Source organism: Lactuca sativa, chromosome 4 (genome assembly GCF_002870075.4).
Source record: "Lactuca sativa cultivar Salinas chromosome 4, Lsat_Salinas_v11, whole genome shotgun sequence".
Taxonomy (NCBI): Eukaryota; Viridiplantae; Streptophyta; class Magnoliopsida; order Asterales; family Asteraceae; genus Lactuca; species Lactuca sativa.
The window spans coordinates 218,737,509-218,755,113 of NC_056626.2; the positions used below are offsets into that span (position 1 = coordinate 218,737,509).

Sequence of the window (17,605 nt, forward strand, 5' to 3'; positions counted from 1 at the left end):
TGGGATGTTTAGTCCTTGACTCACCGAGTTCTCCATGAACTCGTCGAGTTCTTCTTCATACAGTTGGGACATCGCCTTGAACTTGCCGAGTTTGTTCTTGAAATCGCCGAGTTCCATGATCTTCAAGTCCATAGACAAGCCCAACTTGTTGAGTCCTCTTTCAACTCAAGAAGTTGCTTAATATCAGAAAAGATTGGGGGAAACTGCGACCTAACCCGTCGAGTCGTCCGAGCGACTCGTCGAGTCCTTCAATGACCAATCCATACAGCTGATTTCAATCGGGCTTAACACATCTAAAATGTAGATCTTACCTCTTAGGGTCCATATTACACGTAAATTCACGAGCTTTACGTCCATTCATAGGTCTTTAAGCTCAAAATACCCAAAAATGAAGTCTACAAGGTGCATGGGACTCCCATGGCCATAAAGTTGGCACCTTTATGCCATGGGAACCCTCAAAGGCTCAAGTTCTAAAGTTATAGCCTCATTGATACACACAATTCCGAAATGGCTTCATTAAGACTAAGAAAAGGTAGAAACTAGCCCTAAATAGAGATCCAAGAAATGAATGGTCAAGGTTGAAGCTTTTTACCTCAAACAAGCTGGAAATGTAGCATAATCTTTGGATCCACTTGTTTCTTCTAGAACCCCCAAGTTTTCTCTTCCTTCTCAAGCTTCAAAACCACCAAGAACACACAACAATGGCTCAAGAACACTCAAGGTGGGCTAGGGTTTCGTGAATGAGGTTTGAAGGTGATGGAGGCTGTAATGGAGGCCATATAAGTCGTTTAAATAAGGTGTAAACTCTAAATTTAGGGTTTCAATCAGACAGGTCTACTCGTCGAGTTGGGACTTCCGACTCGGCGAGTAGACTCTTCCACCTGCGTCTAATATGCGCATCTACTCGACGAGTTAGGGCCTCCAACTTGCCGAGTCCCAGTACAAACATGCAAATTTTCTTAATTGAAATACTACCGGGAACCAGACGTTACACATGTCCAACACTTACTTCTAAAAAATGATTTTTTTTGTGTAAACTCAATGCAATATGACAAACAAAACATGTGTGCTTTTATTTTAGAGTTGAAACACTGAGAAAATGCATTTCAAACTCTGAGATCCAAACATTTCTTAACTACATAAGAAACATTACAAAAACTAAAGAAAAAAAACTTACCAAAGCCAAAGTATATTATGGTATAATGGCATAAAATATTGTCATTTCCTTCAAAACCTAATGATTCTAAACATCTATGAGACATGGACACAAATTTTTTTTAAAACATAAGGTGCAAATAAAAAGAGAATGCAATTTTCATATGTTTGAAATTTGAAACGTATATTATGGTATAATGGCATAAAATATTGTCATTTCCTTCAAAACCTAATGATTCTAAACATCTATGAGACATGGGGACATAATTTTTTTAAAACATAAGGTGCAAATAAAAAAAGAAGGCAATTTTCATATGTTTGAAATTTGAAACGGCTACATTTGAGATATAGTGGTAACTTCAATAAAATGCCACAATTAGAGAGTAATATGCCTATATTCTAGTATAATATATAGTATTTTGTGATAAAAAAAAAAATTAGCTAATGCCTTTTTTTGTTAAAAACTAGAAATTGTGATGACTTTTGTATTTATAGCAAAACTGCAAAATGAAAAACTACAAAGTTTAGGGACCAAACGTTTAGTTTAAAACAATAGAGGGATCATCTTGTAACCCACTCCAATCATGAATCCCGTGCTATTTACCATAAAGCAAGTCCGTACAACGTGTATAAATACCATCATCTCTTCTTCTATGTGGAGTTTGGATATCTAGAAAAACAAAATCCTCAGATCCGATCAATTTTTCTGCAGATCTACACTCCAAATTCAATCATCATGTCTTCAACATTCTCCGGCGATGAAACGGCTCCGTTCTTCGGCTTCCTCGGTGCCGCGGCAGCCCTGGTCTTCTCCTGTAAGTTGCACCAATCATATAGATCCCTTAAATTCCTAAATTCATCCACCTAAATTCAACATCGGTTTGATCGTCGATTGTTAACATTGATCTAGTATTGTAGAGCTTATTCGTTCGTAATCAAATACGTAGTTAACCATCCGATATCATGATAGAATTGGATTTGAAAAGGCTAACAGAGAAACACGATCTACGATTCAACAAATTTCATTGGTTGTTTCTGTACAGGCATGGGGGCGGCATACGGGACAGCGAAAAGCGGCGTTGGTGTGGCGTCGATGGGAGTGATGAGGCCGGAGTTGGTGATGAAGTCGATTGTGCCGGTGGTTATGGCTGGAGTGTTAGGTATTTACGGGTTGATTATTGCTGTGATTATCAGTACCGGGATTAACCCAAAGGCCAAATCTTATTATCTCTTTGATGGATACGCTCATCTTTCCTCTGGTCTTGCTTGTGGCCTTGCTGGTCTTTCTGCTGGTATGGCTATCGGAATTGTTGGTGATGCTGGTGTTAGGTAAATCTTCTTGATCTTTATTTCTCAAGATCTGTTTATGTCTTTTTCATTGTGATTATGTTCGTATTTGACCCTTTTAGCTGTGATCGTTTTGAGTAAATATCTTCATGAGACTTATCACAAGTCATGACATACAAATTGGTGATTGTCCTAATTCTTTATATTTACATATGTACGTCCTCTTAACTAAAAAAAATTCATGCCATATCTGTTTATTTTCTGGTTGTCAGTTAGGACAAGCAAACTAGCATATGACATGATTAAGTTGCAAATTTGGGTTGGTTTCTAGATGGTCATTCATGGAATTTACTTTGAAAAACATTACAAAACATGTGGATTGAGCACATGTTTTTCATGATTAGTGACCTTATACATAAAGATTATTCAAATGAGTACACTTGTCTTTGCATTCTAATAAACTATGATATGAAACAAAGAAAGCATATCTTTAATAAGCATGTCATAAAATCATTTAACACATGTATCTCATGTAAATCACATTCATCATTCATCTGGTTTGCTTAGACTTTCATTTAGTTTCTTGCTTGTGTGACTCTTATATCTTCTACATCTTAGAAAGCATTTTAAACTTTATTAGTATCAGTATCAGTAACAGTATTATAATGTGTGTTGTAGGGCAAATGCACAACAACCAAAACTCTTTGTTGGGATGATTTTGATTTTGATTTTTGCTGAAGCTTTGGCTTTGTATGGTCTTATTGTTGGCATCATCCTTTCTTCTAGAGCTGGCCAATCAAGAGCAGACTAGAAGGATATACAGAGGTGGTGTGTCTGTGTTTCCATTATTATTAATTAATTAAAAGCAAGCATATGATTATTATCCACTTTGTAATTGTTGGTTTTGCTACAAACAAAACTAATTCTTTGGTGCCTGTCGTAGGTTTTAGACCAAATTCTAGCTCTCTTGTTATAATAAGATTCGTCTCTTTTTCGTATATTATTTTTCGATTTTGGACATGAAATAGATAATTTTGGAGATTTATCCCACATTTGTAATTTGTTGGTAACTCTTTTTTTATCATATGGTCTAAATTTTGGTTTTGTTGCACTTATTGTTTAAAGTTGTGATGACATTGCCTCCTTATAACTCTTATAAGGTGTCTTGGAAATGTTTTAACATCCCACAATACATTTTTTATGCTTTTTAGATCATTAAAACAATTTGATAAAATTGAACCATTTAGTATTCGTTCTCTTAATGGTTAAGATATTTTTTGGAGGTTTTTCATGTGTTCAAAGACTTGTTCAGAGAGGTTGTAGATGTATGGGTTAAGGAGGATTGTAGCGGTGTTGATCGGTAAATCGATAAAAGAAAATAGGGGCAACAAAATTTAAAATAATCATTGAAAGCACAATGTAGTTTTCTATAAAAATGAAATAGGAGGATTATAGAGTTTAATATTAAGGGATATTTCCAGAAAAGTTCCGATATTTTGGGCAAATTTTTAATAAAGCCCTAAATTTTTTTTATTTTTTGAATAAAAAAGTCTTGATTTTTTCACCTTTTGAATAGAAAAACCTAAGAAACCGGCTAATTTATTCACTTTAGTCTTTTTTGACCTGTTCAGTAAGTCATGAGACCAAATTGTTAATTTTCGAAAATAAAGGGATTTTTTTGTAGATTTCGGCAAAATTTTTATATAATGTATAAACATATTTTTTAAATATCTATATCTATTTTAACACATTTTTGTATTTTTTTTATATTTTTATAAGTATATATTTACGTATTTTTATGTATTTTAAACGTATAAACGTATTTTTTACTTATTTATATGTATTTAAACCATTTTACATATTTTTTATGTATTTTTATGTGTTATTTTTTATATATTATGTATTTATATGTATTATGTATTTTTACGTATTTATGTATTTTTTAAGTTTTTTATATAAGATGTTTATGTATTTTAAATGTATAAACGTATTTTTTACGTATTTACATCTATTTTTAAGTATTTTACATATTTTTCATACATTACGTATTTATGTATTCTTTTAAGTGTTTTATATAGATGTTTTTGTATATTTATGTATTTTAAATGTATAGACGTATTGTTTTATGTATTTATATGTATTTTTTAAACTATTTTACATATTTATTGTGTTTTTTTATGTATTATGTATTTATATGTATTTTTGCGTATTTATGTATTCTTTTAGTTTTCTTATATAGATGTTTATTTATTTTTATGTATATTAAATGTTTAATTGTATTATTTTTACGTGTTTATATATTTTTTACGTAAAAATAATACACTTTAACATTTAATGTATATAAAAATACATAAACATTTATATAAGAAAACCAAAAAAATACATACATACGCAAAAATATATATAAATACATAATACATTAACACACAAAAAAATATGTAAAGTACTTAAAAAATACATATAAATATGTAAAACAATACGTTTATAGATTTAAAATACATAAATATACACAAACATCTATATAAAAAACTTTAATATATATATATATATATATATATATATATATATATATATATATATATATATATATACATAATACATAAAAGATATGTAAAATAATTAATAATAGAAATAAATACATAAAAAAATACGTTTATACACTTAAAATACATAGACATCTATATAAAAAACTTTAAAAAAAATACATAAATACGTAAAATATATAAAAATACAAATAAATACATAATATATAAAAAATAACACATACAAATACATAAAAAAAAATATGTAAAATGGTTAAAATACATATAAATAAGTACAAAAAATACGTTTATACATTTAAAATACATAAAAATACGTAAATATATACTTATAAAAATATAAAAAAATACAAAAATACGTTAAAATAGATATAGATATGTAAAAAAATATGTTTATACATTATATAAAAATTTTGCCGAAATCTGCAAAAAAAATCCCTTTATTTTCAAAAAATTAACAATTTGGTCTCATGACCTGCTGAACAGATCAAAAAGGACTAAAGTGAATAAATTAGCCGGTTTTTTGGGCTTTTCTATTCAAAAGGTGAAAAAGTCAGGACTTTTTTATTCAAAAAATAAAATTTAGGACTTTATTAAAAATTTGCCCAAAATATTAGGACTTTTCTGGAGATATCCCTTAATATTAATTAGTAAATCGATAAAAAGCTTTTTTGTTTTTATCTCTGTTAAGTTACTATATCTTTTAAATATTTTATAGTGATTCAATATTTATAAGTTACATGTAAAAACAAATGAGTATGAGGTTGTGGGCTCAAGTGAAGTTTTCTAAAATAGAGATGAGCAACGGGCCGAACCCGGACCGATCCGAAGACCGAAAATTATGAATTACATTACCCGAAAACCGGGCCGTTTTTGGGTGTATTGGGTTCGGCCCGGTCCGGTTCCGAGTACTAAACCAGGTTTCAGGTTTTGGACCTAATTATACTTTCACAGTGTTGTTTAAGGTTTCGATCCGGTCTTGTTTCGGGTAACAAACTGAGTTTTGTATCGTTGTTGTTTATGGTTTCGGGTTTTGTTTGTAATATTATTCTCTAGTCTCTAATCTATCATGCTATTTCAAGTTATAATCATACTACGTAATATGCATCATTCATATTTTTGTTGTTGGTACAATCGGAATAAAAAATATATAATTGAAGATGAATGTAAAGGTAATAAATAGCAAGCCAAATTTACCAAAATGTTATTGTACCAAATTAATAATAACCAAACTATCATTGTACCAAACTAATAATAACCATGTACTAACCAAATTACCATTATACCAAAACAAACAATTTATGAAATAAAAACAATTATACTTCAATCGGTTTCTTTTCATTTCTTCTATCTGTTTTTTTTCCTTCATCGTTGCTTCAATCTTTATATAATTAACACCAAAGCATAATGAGTATCTAAATTTTTTAACAAACAACAAATAAATAAAAAAAAAATATTTTAAATTTACTACCTAACGCTATGTCACCATCCTTCAATGTCTTCATCATCATCTATGATGGGTTTGCGTGATTTTCTTACCCAATCTTCGGTACATACTAAAACTTCAACAATTGGCGTATTCAAACATGTTTTATACTCATTTAGAATTCGACTGCAAGTACTAAAAGCGGATTCTGACGCCACGGTCGTCACTTATATGAATAAAATATTTAACAACAAACCATCATAAAATTATAAATATAATAATTTATTACTTAACTAAAAGAAAACGAAATTAAATAGTAGAATTACCTTTAGCGATACAAGCGATGATCGGAAAACGCAATGCATTTTTTCCACCAGTCTAGGATGTCGAAATTTTATCAAAAGTCATCTTAGGTTCATTTAAATATCTTATCAATTCATTTTTAACTGTCGCCGACATGTCTCCTTGTCCCATCAAGAAAGCGTTCAAAAAATCGATACCCACATCACAACTTACAACTTCTTTTATTTTTTGAGACAAACCTATATTTGCATATTTTTTTTCATAGGTTTTAAATAACTTTTCCATTCTTTTTTCAATTTCCCGCACTGTAGACATCGTCTTCAATTTTATGGTGCTGTCCAACAATATGTTTTCTTCCGTTCTTGTGTTTTCAATCACCTTCAAACAAAAAGATGGACTTCATTGGCGGGTCTAATAATACGGCAAAAACTATATTTGCATATTTTTCTTCATAGGTTTTAAATAACTTTTCCATTCTTTTTTCAATTTCCCGCACCGTAGACATCATCTTCAATTTTATGGTGCTATCCAACAATATGTTTTCTTCCGATCTCGTGTTTTCGATCATCTTCTTGACGATAGCTGACATTCGAGTTATTGTCAGAACACTTTGAATATCTAACATGTGTTTTCTTCCTAATTCTAGCGGTTGAATATCTAATAATATATTAAAAAAAACATATGTTAGATGTGTGACTCATACATTTTTTAAACTTCCTAATTCTAGCGGTTGAATATCTAATATATTTCACCTCTCTTTGAACATATGACACATGTGTATTGTGATATTTTAACCCATCTTTCACAATCAAGTTCAAATATATGAGTCACACATCTAACATGAAAATGTTCTCCACCTTCATACAAAGTTGGGAAGTTTGTTGGTCAAGAATTCCAATGCTTTGTCTTTTGTAGTGGCATTGTCCACACTTATAGTCATCACATTTTTTATCCCTCACTCATATATGCATTCAAGTAACAAACGTCTCATGTCTTCCCCTACATGAGTATCTATTGGTCTAAAATTTGAAATCCTTTTATGCATGACCCAATCGTCATCTATGAAGTGCCCCGTAACAACCATGTAATTTATTTTTTGACACGATGAAGTCCAACTATTGGTTGTCAAGTGTATCATGTTGTGTGGATTAGCAAAGAAAGTTAACAACTTTTTCCTTTCTTCAACATAAAACTTGGCAACATCACGGCTAATTTTATGCCTGGATGGTATTTCGACTTTCCCGTTTAAAGCATTTGTGTACTCTATAAAAGCTTCATTTTCCACAAATTTAAACGGGAGTTCACCTACAAAAAATAGGTTTACCATAACTTTTTTAATCATATCTTCATCGTGTTTCCATACGGTGACACTAGTACCATCTCAAAATGTTGTTTCTTAATTTGTAAAGTATTTTGCTCTTTAATATTATCCGGATTTTGTTAGCATTTGTTCGCATGTCTAAGTAAGCTAGAAGTTCCATTTATGTTTATATCGGAATTAAAGACTTTAAAGCAATGATTACACTTAGATTTATTGGTTTTCTTTCCATCTTCACTCGTAACTACTTCCATTGTTGCTGAGCTTAGGCTCTTTCAAAAAAAAAAACTACTTCCATTGAATCCCAACATTTTGACCTTCTTTTTTGTGTGGTGCCCGTTTTCTTTTATTTTTTTTCTTCGGCAATGTGGTGCTATCTCCAATATTTATGTCTCCTTTGTCAGTATCAACATCATCATCATGATATAAATAACAAATGAACCGTAACAACATTATGATAAATGTGTTTTTCATATATGAATATAACTTGTGAGGAAGACTAATACACATTTTAATCATATGTAATTATAACATGTGACGAGAGTTGATATAAACTGTAAAGAGTTTATATATGTTATATTTATATATGATAGATATTTAAACTCTAACAAAAATTAATCATATTTTTATTCATAAGTAAATAACGAATGTACTGTAGTGAAATTCTGATGTATTTTTATTCACTTATGAATAATAAGAGCTGAAACTATAAAAAAATAAATATTTTATTTTATTCACTTATAAATGTTCAATCGATGATATAATTATATTAAAAATATGTCACGTTTTTACGTAGACGATGAAGACCTTTAACAAGTTGTTAAAGAGCATTACATGACGGAGCGTGATGGAAGTGAGTTTGAATATGATGACGTTTGGAATGTAGTGAAAAAATACCAGTACTTCATGTACACTGTAATATTTTATGTGTAATGTTTGCTACTTCTTTATCTTACTATTTGTAAGTGTTGTCTTATTTGTTTTAATGTATTTGTAGTTTCTGGAATAAAGTGTTTGTATTTGTTTCCATGTATTACGCAAACGATAAAAACAAATAAAAACCAATTACATAAAAATAACCTTATACAAAGCAGTACATATAAATAACCCTAAAATAACCAAAAACATCTAAATAACCTAATAAAAACCAACTACATCAAAATAACGTACTACAAAAACATTAAAAGTACGGGAGATCTTTTATAAGATTCTAAGGGGCTTCATACTAGAATTCCAACCCATCGCTAATGGATTTGTATTCCTCTTTCGCCACCTCCAAAATCACTTCCTCGTCTTCATTGAGCCGTTCATCATCAATTTTGTTATAAAGATCGTTGAATAACAAAATTTCTGTTTTTACTTCATACCATTTTGCTATGACAGCAACAATGTTACGATAGTTTCCTGCAGTGGATTGAGGATCAGCGTTGTAGGTATAAGTTAAACGGATCGAAAAACTTGGATCATTCACAGTGATAGTCTCATACACAGTAATATACACACGTGTTAGACATGCAATCTCCTCAGCGCTCCATAGTCTGGAACACATTGTGAGTGAAAATTTGATGGTGTCCAGAAAAATGAATGAAAGAAAGGGTGAAAATTAGATGAAATCATTCACATACTAAAGTGAATTTATAGTAATATATTAGTACTGCAGATCGAACACTATTTGATACAGAGTAGACGACACAGTACTGCGAAATTAACAATACTTTGCTACGGAGTTGATGAAATAGTAATGCAAATCGAACTAGTGTAGCGGAATTAATAGTACTTTGCTGCAAAATTAACAGTACTTTGTAGGAATACTAGGTTTTTTTTTTTTTTTTTTTTTTTTTTTTTTTTAATACAAACTTCATAATAAACACATTTTAAAATAATCATCATTCCTTCAATTTTCGTAAAGAGTTGCATTTTTTTATTTATAATATGAGTTCATCTTCAAATTTCTATATTTGCATTCGTAGAAGTTGTTGCATTGGAGGCTATTTCTATATTTTTTAGTATCATGGTGAGTTGGTACAATATTTAACCAGTGTGACAATTATACACTGATCCGTAGAGGTGTACACTGATTCGCAGAAGTGTACACTGATCCGCTGATAACAGTTTTGTGGATTCCCAAACAATTATGTGGACTGATATTAAATATAATTTCATTATTTTTATCCTTATTTTGTCAAAAAATTTACATAATAATCACATAATATCTTATGTGATAAAAAATATTAATAGTAATAAACGAAAAAAAAATTAAAAAACCCAAGATCCACAGAGATGTTCCATTTCCAGGGATTATTCGATAAAAATAGGGTGCTCTGCAAATCCTATGGTCAGATTCCGAAAACAGTTTTTTATGGTATTTTTTTCAAAAAAAAAAACCCTCTTTTTTTTCATTTACTGAATTTTCTCTATTGTATTTGTTAACTAGACGAATTTCCGCGCGTTGCGCAACGAAGATTAAAAATATATTGTTAAAATATTGAAAAATATATGTTTAAAATGGTTATGTTATTGACATTAACTTTGAGATAATATGTTTTACACTAATATATATATATATATATATATATATATATATATATATATATATATATATATATATAATCTCAATTATTTTGAACAATAATATTTATTGACATCAATCCACATTACTCATTAATATAATTAAATGTAATTATCTATTTAGTATTACTTTTAATAATAATTATTATTGATTAATTATATTTTTACTTATGCGATCATTTTCTAATTTCAATAATGATGTTCATTTAAAATACAATTTATTTATAGCTAAATGTAATTTATAATTTGATGTTATTATCATTTAAAATTGTTATTCATTAATTTTAAACCACTTATTATTAATAATAAGTTGAAGAAAACTTTTAAGAAACACTTAATATTATTATTAAAATGTGAAACGTGCACTAAATAATAAAGTGATAAGATAAACAATTTGCATGTGTAAGATGACATATCCATGTAATTTGATTTTATTATTTATAATTATTGTTTATTAATTTTAAAACCACTTGTTATTATTAATAAGTGAAAGAAACTTTTAAAAAACACTTATTACTATAATTAAAATGTTAAACATATACTAAAATATAAAGTGATAAGATAGACAATTTGCATTTTAAAAAAAACTTACATGGATAATATGTATAATATGACATATCCATGATTTTTAATTAATTATTGTTTTGAAACAACATGAACATACAAACATGTATACAATAGTTAATTAAATATTATATATATCACCTTCATCATAACATATGATCAATAACATAAATCTAATCTAATTTACACTAAAATTTCAACCACAACATACAATGATATTTTTAAAAGAATACTTAGATCAAGAAAATACGAAAAAGAATTAATATATAACAAACGTACAAATTAAAAACTTCAACATAATAACATTGCTCGAAAAATTGTTCAATGCCCTCATACCAACACAAAAAACTTTAAACTTGTTTTCTTTGTGAATTTTGTATGTGATTTTTATTGGTGTGTCTATTCAAAGAGATTGACCTTTTTATAGTAGAGTATTCATTAATTGTTTATTAAATATATTATATAAGTTATAAAACCTTTGAATTGTTAATCATTCTTAAGAGACTTTTGAATGGTATTCATTAAAATAGAAGGTTTCAAATGCATGAGGTGGTTGCAAATTTTTATGGGGGTTTCAAATAAATGAGGTTTAAGGAAAAATGTGAGATTTATAAGTTAGTATGATATATATTTTTTTTAAAATGTAATAAATAAGTCGTTTTTCTTGATGGACAAGGAATCCGGTCAGGGTTTTCGCCATTCATAGTTGACCACTTCAGTCCGTCGGCGGCCCTCTCATCTAACTTAACCCCCCACCACAAATTCCTCCAATCACTCGCTCAATTTCAATTTCGTGTTTCACAGCGAACACTATGGCGGGGGAAATGGACTCACCGGCGGCGACACCAAGGACGAAGAAGTCGTTATGGCCTTCTGTTCTTCGTTGGATACCAAGCTCTACCGATCACATAATTGCCGCTGAAAAACGCCTGCTGTCTATTGTCAAGTAATTAGCAACCGCCTTACCTTTCCTTATTTGCATTGTATGATTGTATCGCTGATTGTTTGCTTCTTGTCTTGTTCAATCTATCGAAATACACAGTCTATTCAAAAATCATGTTTATTATACTTTGTTATATGCGTTTTTTATGAAATGAGATGTTTTAGCCCTAGGATCGATCCAGTTGATGTACATTTTACTGATTTGAACTAAACACTTGAAATCAATCAATCATCCACGTTGAACCTGCAACTTGAAATTGCAATATTGTAAGAACTTGAACTTGCTTATTGCTCAATAACACCTCTTCGACTTGCGATTGCTTGAACTTGAGACTAGAAATTTTGAATCAGCATTTGTCTATCAAACAAACCAAACACTTCCCAAATACTAAGAGATTCATGTGGATACACAAAAAATCATGACAAAGTGACTTGAATGAACTTCCACATGTTACTTTCCATAATCGAGTTTGATGACTATATCAATCTGTTACTTTTTATTTGGTATCAATACAATCAAAATCATAAAGTGGCATTTCTATAATCTATTGGTTTCAAATTCCAGGACATCATACACCCAAGAAAATGTCAATATTGGCACTGGTCCACCAGGGTCAAAGATCAGATGGTTTCGTTCTTCCAGCAATGAACCAAGATTTATCAACACTATCACCTTTGACAGCAAGGAGGATTTACCAACTCTTGTTATGGTTCATGGATATGCAGCTGCTCAGGGCTTCTTCTTCAGAAATTTTGACGCTCTCACAAAACATTTCAGGGTGATTGCAATGGATCAACTTGGGTGAGTTCAATTTGTTGTGTTTCTCACTTTCTCATCTTTTCCATTATACACAAACACATCAAATACTTCATTTTGCACCTTCAGAATGATATTTTTTTTTAATATATTTTATCTTTTACTTGAGCAGTTGGGGAGGATCAAGCAGACCTGACTTCACTTGCAAAAGCACCCAAGGTTGGTTGCACTTAAACTTTCAGTTCAATATGTTCTTATCTATGCAAAAGACATGATTGCCCTCATAATAAAAATCAGCCCTAGAATGCTTGTTTAGTGCTCCCATGTAACAAAGTAACACTCTGATCATGATCATAACTGAACCCTAAACCCTAAAACCTTATTATCTAATGGTTGTATCTCTGAATGATAATGCAGAAACCGAGGATTGGTTCATTGATTCCCTTGAGGAATGGAGAAAAGCCAAAAAGCTTGATAAGTTTATTTTACTTGGGCATTCTTTTGGAGGATATGTTGTATCTAAATACGCCTTGAAGGTAACTCTCCTGATGATAAACATTACAAAAACAACTTTCATTTCTCAAATCTAAATTACATTAATCTAATGACTTCACACTTTTACCAAAATGAAGCATCCTGAGCATGTACAACATCTGGTTTTGGTGGGACCCGCTGGATTTACCTCAGAAGTTGACCATAAGTCAGAATGGCTTACAAAATTCAGGGCAACATGGAAAGGAGCTGTTATGAGCCATTTATGGGAATCTAATTTTACTCCAATGAAAGTTCTCAGGTAATATAATCTTTTAAATTGCTTATTATTTGTTATATGGACATTGAATTATAATATTATGCAGAGGCTTAGGCCCGTGGGGCCCAGATTTGGTCCGTAGGTATACAAGTGCAAGATTTGGTGACTATGCGAGTGGAGATGTGTTGACTGATAAAGAATCCATATTATTTACAGGTAATTGATTTTCTTTATACTATATGTAATATTAATTTTGATTTCCTCCATTTAACTTTTTATGTAATAATCGATGTTGTTTTTATGAAGATTACATATACCATACTTTGGCTGCAAAAGGAAGTGGAGAACTTTGCTTAAAGTACATCTTTTCATTTGGGGCATATGCACGAAGTCCTCTGTTAGAAAGGTGTGATTATTTGTCTCTATTTACAGTTATTTATATATTGTCTGGAGATGACTTAATTACAGTTTTGGTCCCTGTAGTTTTTACTTTACGGAATCACACTTTTGGTCTGTTTAATTTTAAAATAAGGAATTTATGGATTACAGAGCTGTGGAATGGAAAGTGCCAACAACTTTCATATATGGATTTGAAGACTGGATGAATTACCAAGGGGCAATAGATGCACGCAAGAACATGTCTGTCCCCTGTGATATCATTCGGGTCCCAAAGGTACGTAACGTGCCTCTCTTTTCTTTTCTATCACGGAATGGAATCACTCATTCCGTTACCCTGTCAATTCCATTCCTTTGTAAATGGTTTTGTTGATGTCGTTTCAGGCTGGTCATTTTGTGTTTTTGGACAATGCAAATGGATTCCACTCAGCAGTGTTACATGCTTGCCGAAGGTTTCTCACATCAGATCCTAATGCTTATCCTTTAGCTGAAGGTGTTATCTCCATCTAGTAAAATGTTAGTTTTAAAGTTGGCTTATTATTTATTATTTATTGTTATTATTATAAGTTTAGTTAATGCTTTGTTTTCTTATATAAAATTGAAACAAAGATGGGGATTATTTTGTAGCCTTAGAATATTTTGACTGTGTATATAAACCCTTTTTACCTGATCGGGTAAAGTTGAATGCATTTGTCTTGTGCTTTTTTGCTCTACAAGTCATGTAATATATTCTGACTCAACTCACATGTCATTTTGAATTCCATGAATATAACAATTCACAAACCACCATGTATATTTCTTATCATTCATGTATCAAAAAGTATTAGAGATTTCTTAACCAAAATGTTTAATCCTATATTTATGAGTTGTTATATTTTAAAAGGTTATCTATATGTTCTTATGTTGGGCGATGTTAATTTTGAGTGATTTGTTATACATTTCATGATAATCCACCAATCACATTCTGTTAGACCATTTTCAACCCAATTTTATTTTTGACAAAATTGCAAAAATAGTCCTCGTGGTTTCTTATTTTATGTGGTTATGGTCCAAACGTTTGAAAAGTTGCAAATTTGGTCCTTTTCAACAAGTTTTATTGTGGTTTTGGTCCCTCATCCGTTAAGTTTAACTGGTTGGCTGTTAACTTTTTTAAAATGACAATTTTACCCTCAGGGACCATTTTCGCAGTTTTGTCTTTTACCATACCATAAGGACTATTTTTGCATACATTCTTTTTTATTTTATTAAAATATTATATATTAATAAATATTAATTTTAATATATAATATTATATATTAATAATATTGTTTTATTGGATTATTAATTTGTTATAGTTGATTTTTTTTTAATTTTTTTTGTTAGAGTAATTCTTTTTATTGAGTTATAATATATCAATACATATAGTTTTTAATATATAATATTTATATCATAATAAATATTATATTATTGGATTATTAATTTCTTTTAGTTGATATTTTTAATTCTTTTTTTTTTAAATTATTTTTATTGGGTTATTTCTTTTATTTCTTTTAATTTATTATTTTCTTTGTATACTAAATATTGTTTTATTGGATTATTAATTTATTTTAATTAATTCTTTTTAAAAAAAATTGTCGAAGTAATTGTTTTTTATTGAATTATTATATATCAATACATATAGTTTTTAATATATAATATTTATATCATAATAAATATTATATTATTGGATTATTATTATCTTTTAGTTAACTTTTGTAATTTCTTTTTTTTTTTTAACTATTTTTTATTAGATTATTACTTTTAATTTATTATTTTCTTCATATACTAAATATTATTTTACCGGATTATAATAAGAGTTCTTGTTAATTTTATTGGTTCCACCACAAAGTCATGGGATATGCAAAATAATCGTCTCTCATCATCGAAATTGTTAGGATCGCTGCCAAACACTTTCATTCCATCTAGTTTATAATGAGAAACCATTGGGAAAATAACACCACCATCACTCGGTCACCACCACCACTTATAAATGTTATCGGGGTTTGTTGCGCATTATGTGGGATATAAAGGATTCCAATGGATTATAAAGAGGTTGTCGCAGGTGGCTACCAACAACGCTGGGTGAAATAGGGTATGATATCTATTGAACCTCCGATGAAGGTGTTTTGAGGTAATCCTGCTAATTTTTGACGATGTTAAGCGACACTTTTACGTAATTCAGCGACTTTGTGGTGAAACTAATAAAATTAAAAACAATTAATAGTATACATTCAAAATAAATAATAATCCAATAAGATAATATTTATTATATTAGAAAAAAATAATAAATTAAAAGTAATATTTCAATAAATTAATAATTCAAAAAACAAATTACAAAAATTAATAATCCAATAATGTATTATTTATTATGACGTAAATATTATATATTAAAAATAATATTTGTTGTTATATAATAATCTAATAAAAAAAGAATAGCTCCAACAAAAAGAAATTATAAAAAGAATCAACTAAAAGAAATTAATAATCCAATAAAACAATGTTTCGTAATATGTAATAATCTCATAATATAATATTTATTATGATATAAATATTATATATTAAAAACTATATGAACTGATATATAATAATTCAATAAAAAAAGAATTACTTCGACAAAAAAATAAAAAATAAAATTAATTAACTAAAATAAATTAATAATCCAATAAAACAACATTTAGTATATGAAGAAAATAATAAATTAAAAGTAATAATACAATAAAAAAATAATTAAAAATTACACAAATTAACTAAAAAAATAGTAATCCAATAATATAATATTTATTATGATATAAATATTATATATTAAAAACTATATGTATTGATATATAATAACTTAATAAAAAAGAATTACTCAAACAAATTTTTTTAAATAAAATCAACTAAAATAAATTAATAATCAAATAAAAAAAATATTTATTAATATATAATATTATATATTAAAAATAATAGACAAAATTGCAAAAATGGTCCCTGTGGTTTGCCGATTTCTGTGGGTAAGGTCCAAAAAAAGTTTGCTAGCAAAAAACATCCTTATATGATGTTTGAGCTGTTGATTTGGTCCCTCCTCTAAGTGTCGTTAGAGGCATTCCATTTTCTTCCCCACGTGCCATGCACGCGAGGGTATTTTTGTCCTTTCATTTATGGGGGGAATGCTCATCTATTACCATGCATTTAACGATGCCCAAGAGCATCAGACACTCCAGCTTCTTCCTCGTTCAATTTCCATTGACGTTCAAACCCTAAGTCAACGATTTCCACCCCGATTCTTTTCTTTAGCTGAACTGCAGTCCAGTAGATAGAAGGAAAAAATTGTACATTCACTGTGGACTATACGTCCTTCGACGATGGGGTTTGATGCACTGGAATTGTATGGTGAGTGTTATTATAGCTTTTTAAACTTAAATTTTTTGAAATTTAACACAATATGCTAACTACATTTTGTATTTTTTGTTGTTTGGGATAGTCGATCATCCCCATTTGTTCACGATTGAACTTCGCCATGGTGGGAAGTTCACACCTTTTCCAAATGTAAGATATGTTGAGGGGAAACTTACGTATATTGATTTACTCGATATATATG

General features: G+C 29.4%; 2 protein-coding genes across 2 annotated transcripts; both read left to right on the forward strand.

Annotated features, from left to right (window-relative positions):
• Positions 1–1,803: 1,803 nt before the first annotated feature.
• Positions 1,804–3,553, forward strand: LOC111879678 (V-type proton ATPase 16 kDa proteolipid subunit). The gene is made up of 3 exons (XM_023876139.3): positions 1,804–1,970; positions 2,199–2,484; positions 3,121–3,553. The coding sequence occupies exons 1-3, from the start codon at positions 1,892–1,894 to the stop codon at positions 3,251–3,253; spliced, it is 498 nt and encodes a 165-aa protein (XP_023731907.1). The 5' UTR covers positions 1,804–1,891; the 3' UTR covers positions 3,254–3,553.
• Positions 3,554–11,833: 8,280 nt separating this feature from the next.
• LOC111879679 (probable 1-acylglycerol-3-phosphate O-acyltransferase) lies at positions 11,834–14,723 on the forward strand. The gene is made up of 9 exons (XM_023876140.3): positions 11,834–12,107; positions 12,669–12,905; positions 13,033–13,079; positions 13,278–13,396; positions 13,493–13,653; positions 13,718–13,827; positions 13,918–14,017; positions 14,161–14,284; positions 14,392–14,723. Exons 1-9 carry the CDS (start codon positions 11,974–11,976, stop codon positions 14,515–14,517), a joined length of 1,158 nt encoding a protein of 385 aa, XP_023731908.1. The 5' UTR covers positions 11,834–11,973; the 3' UTR covers positions 14,518–14,723.
• Positions 14,724–17,605: the final 2,882 nt, after the last annotated feature.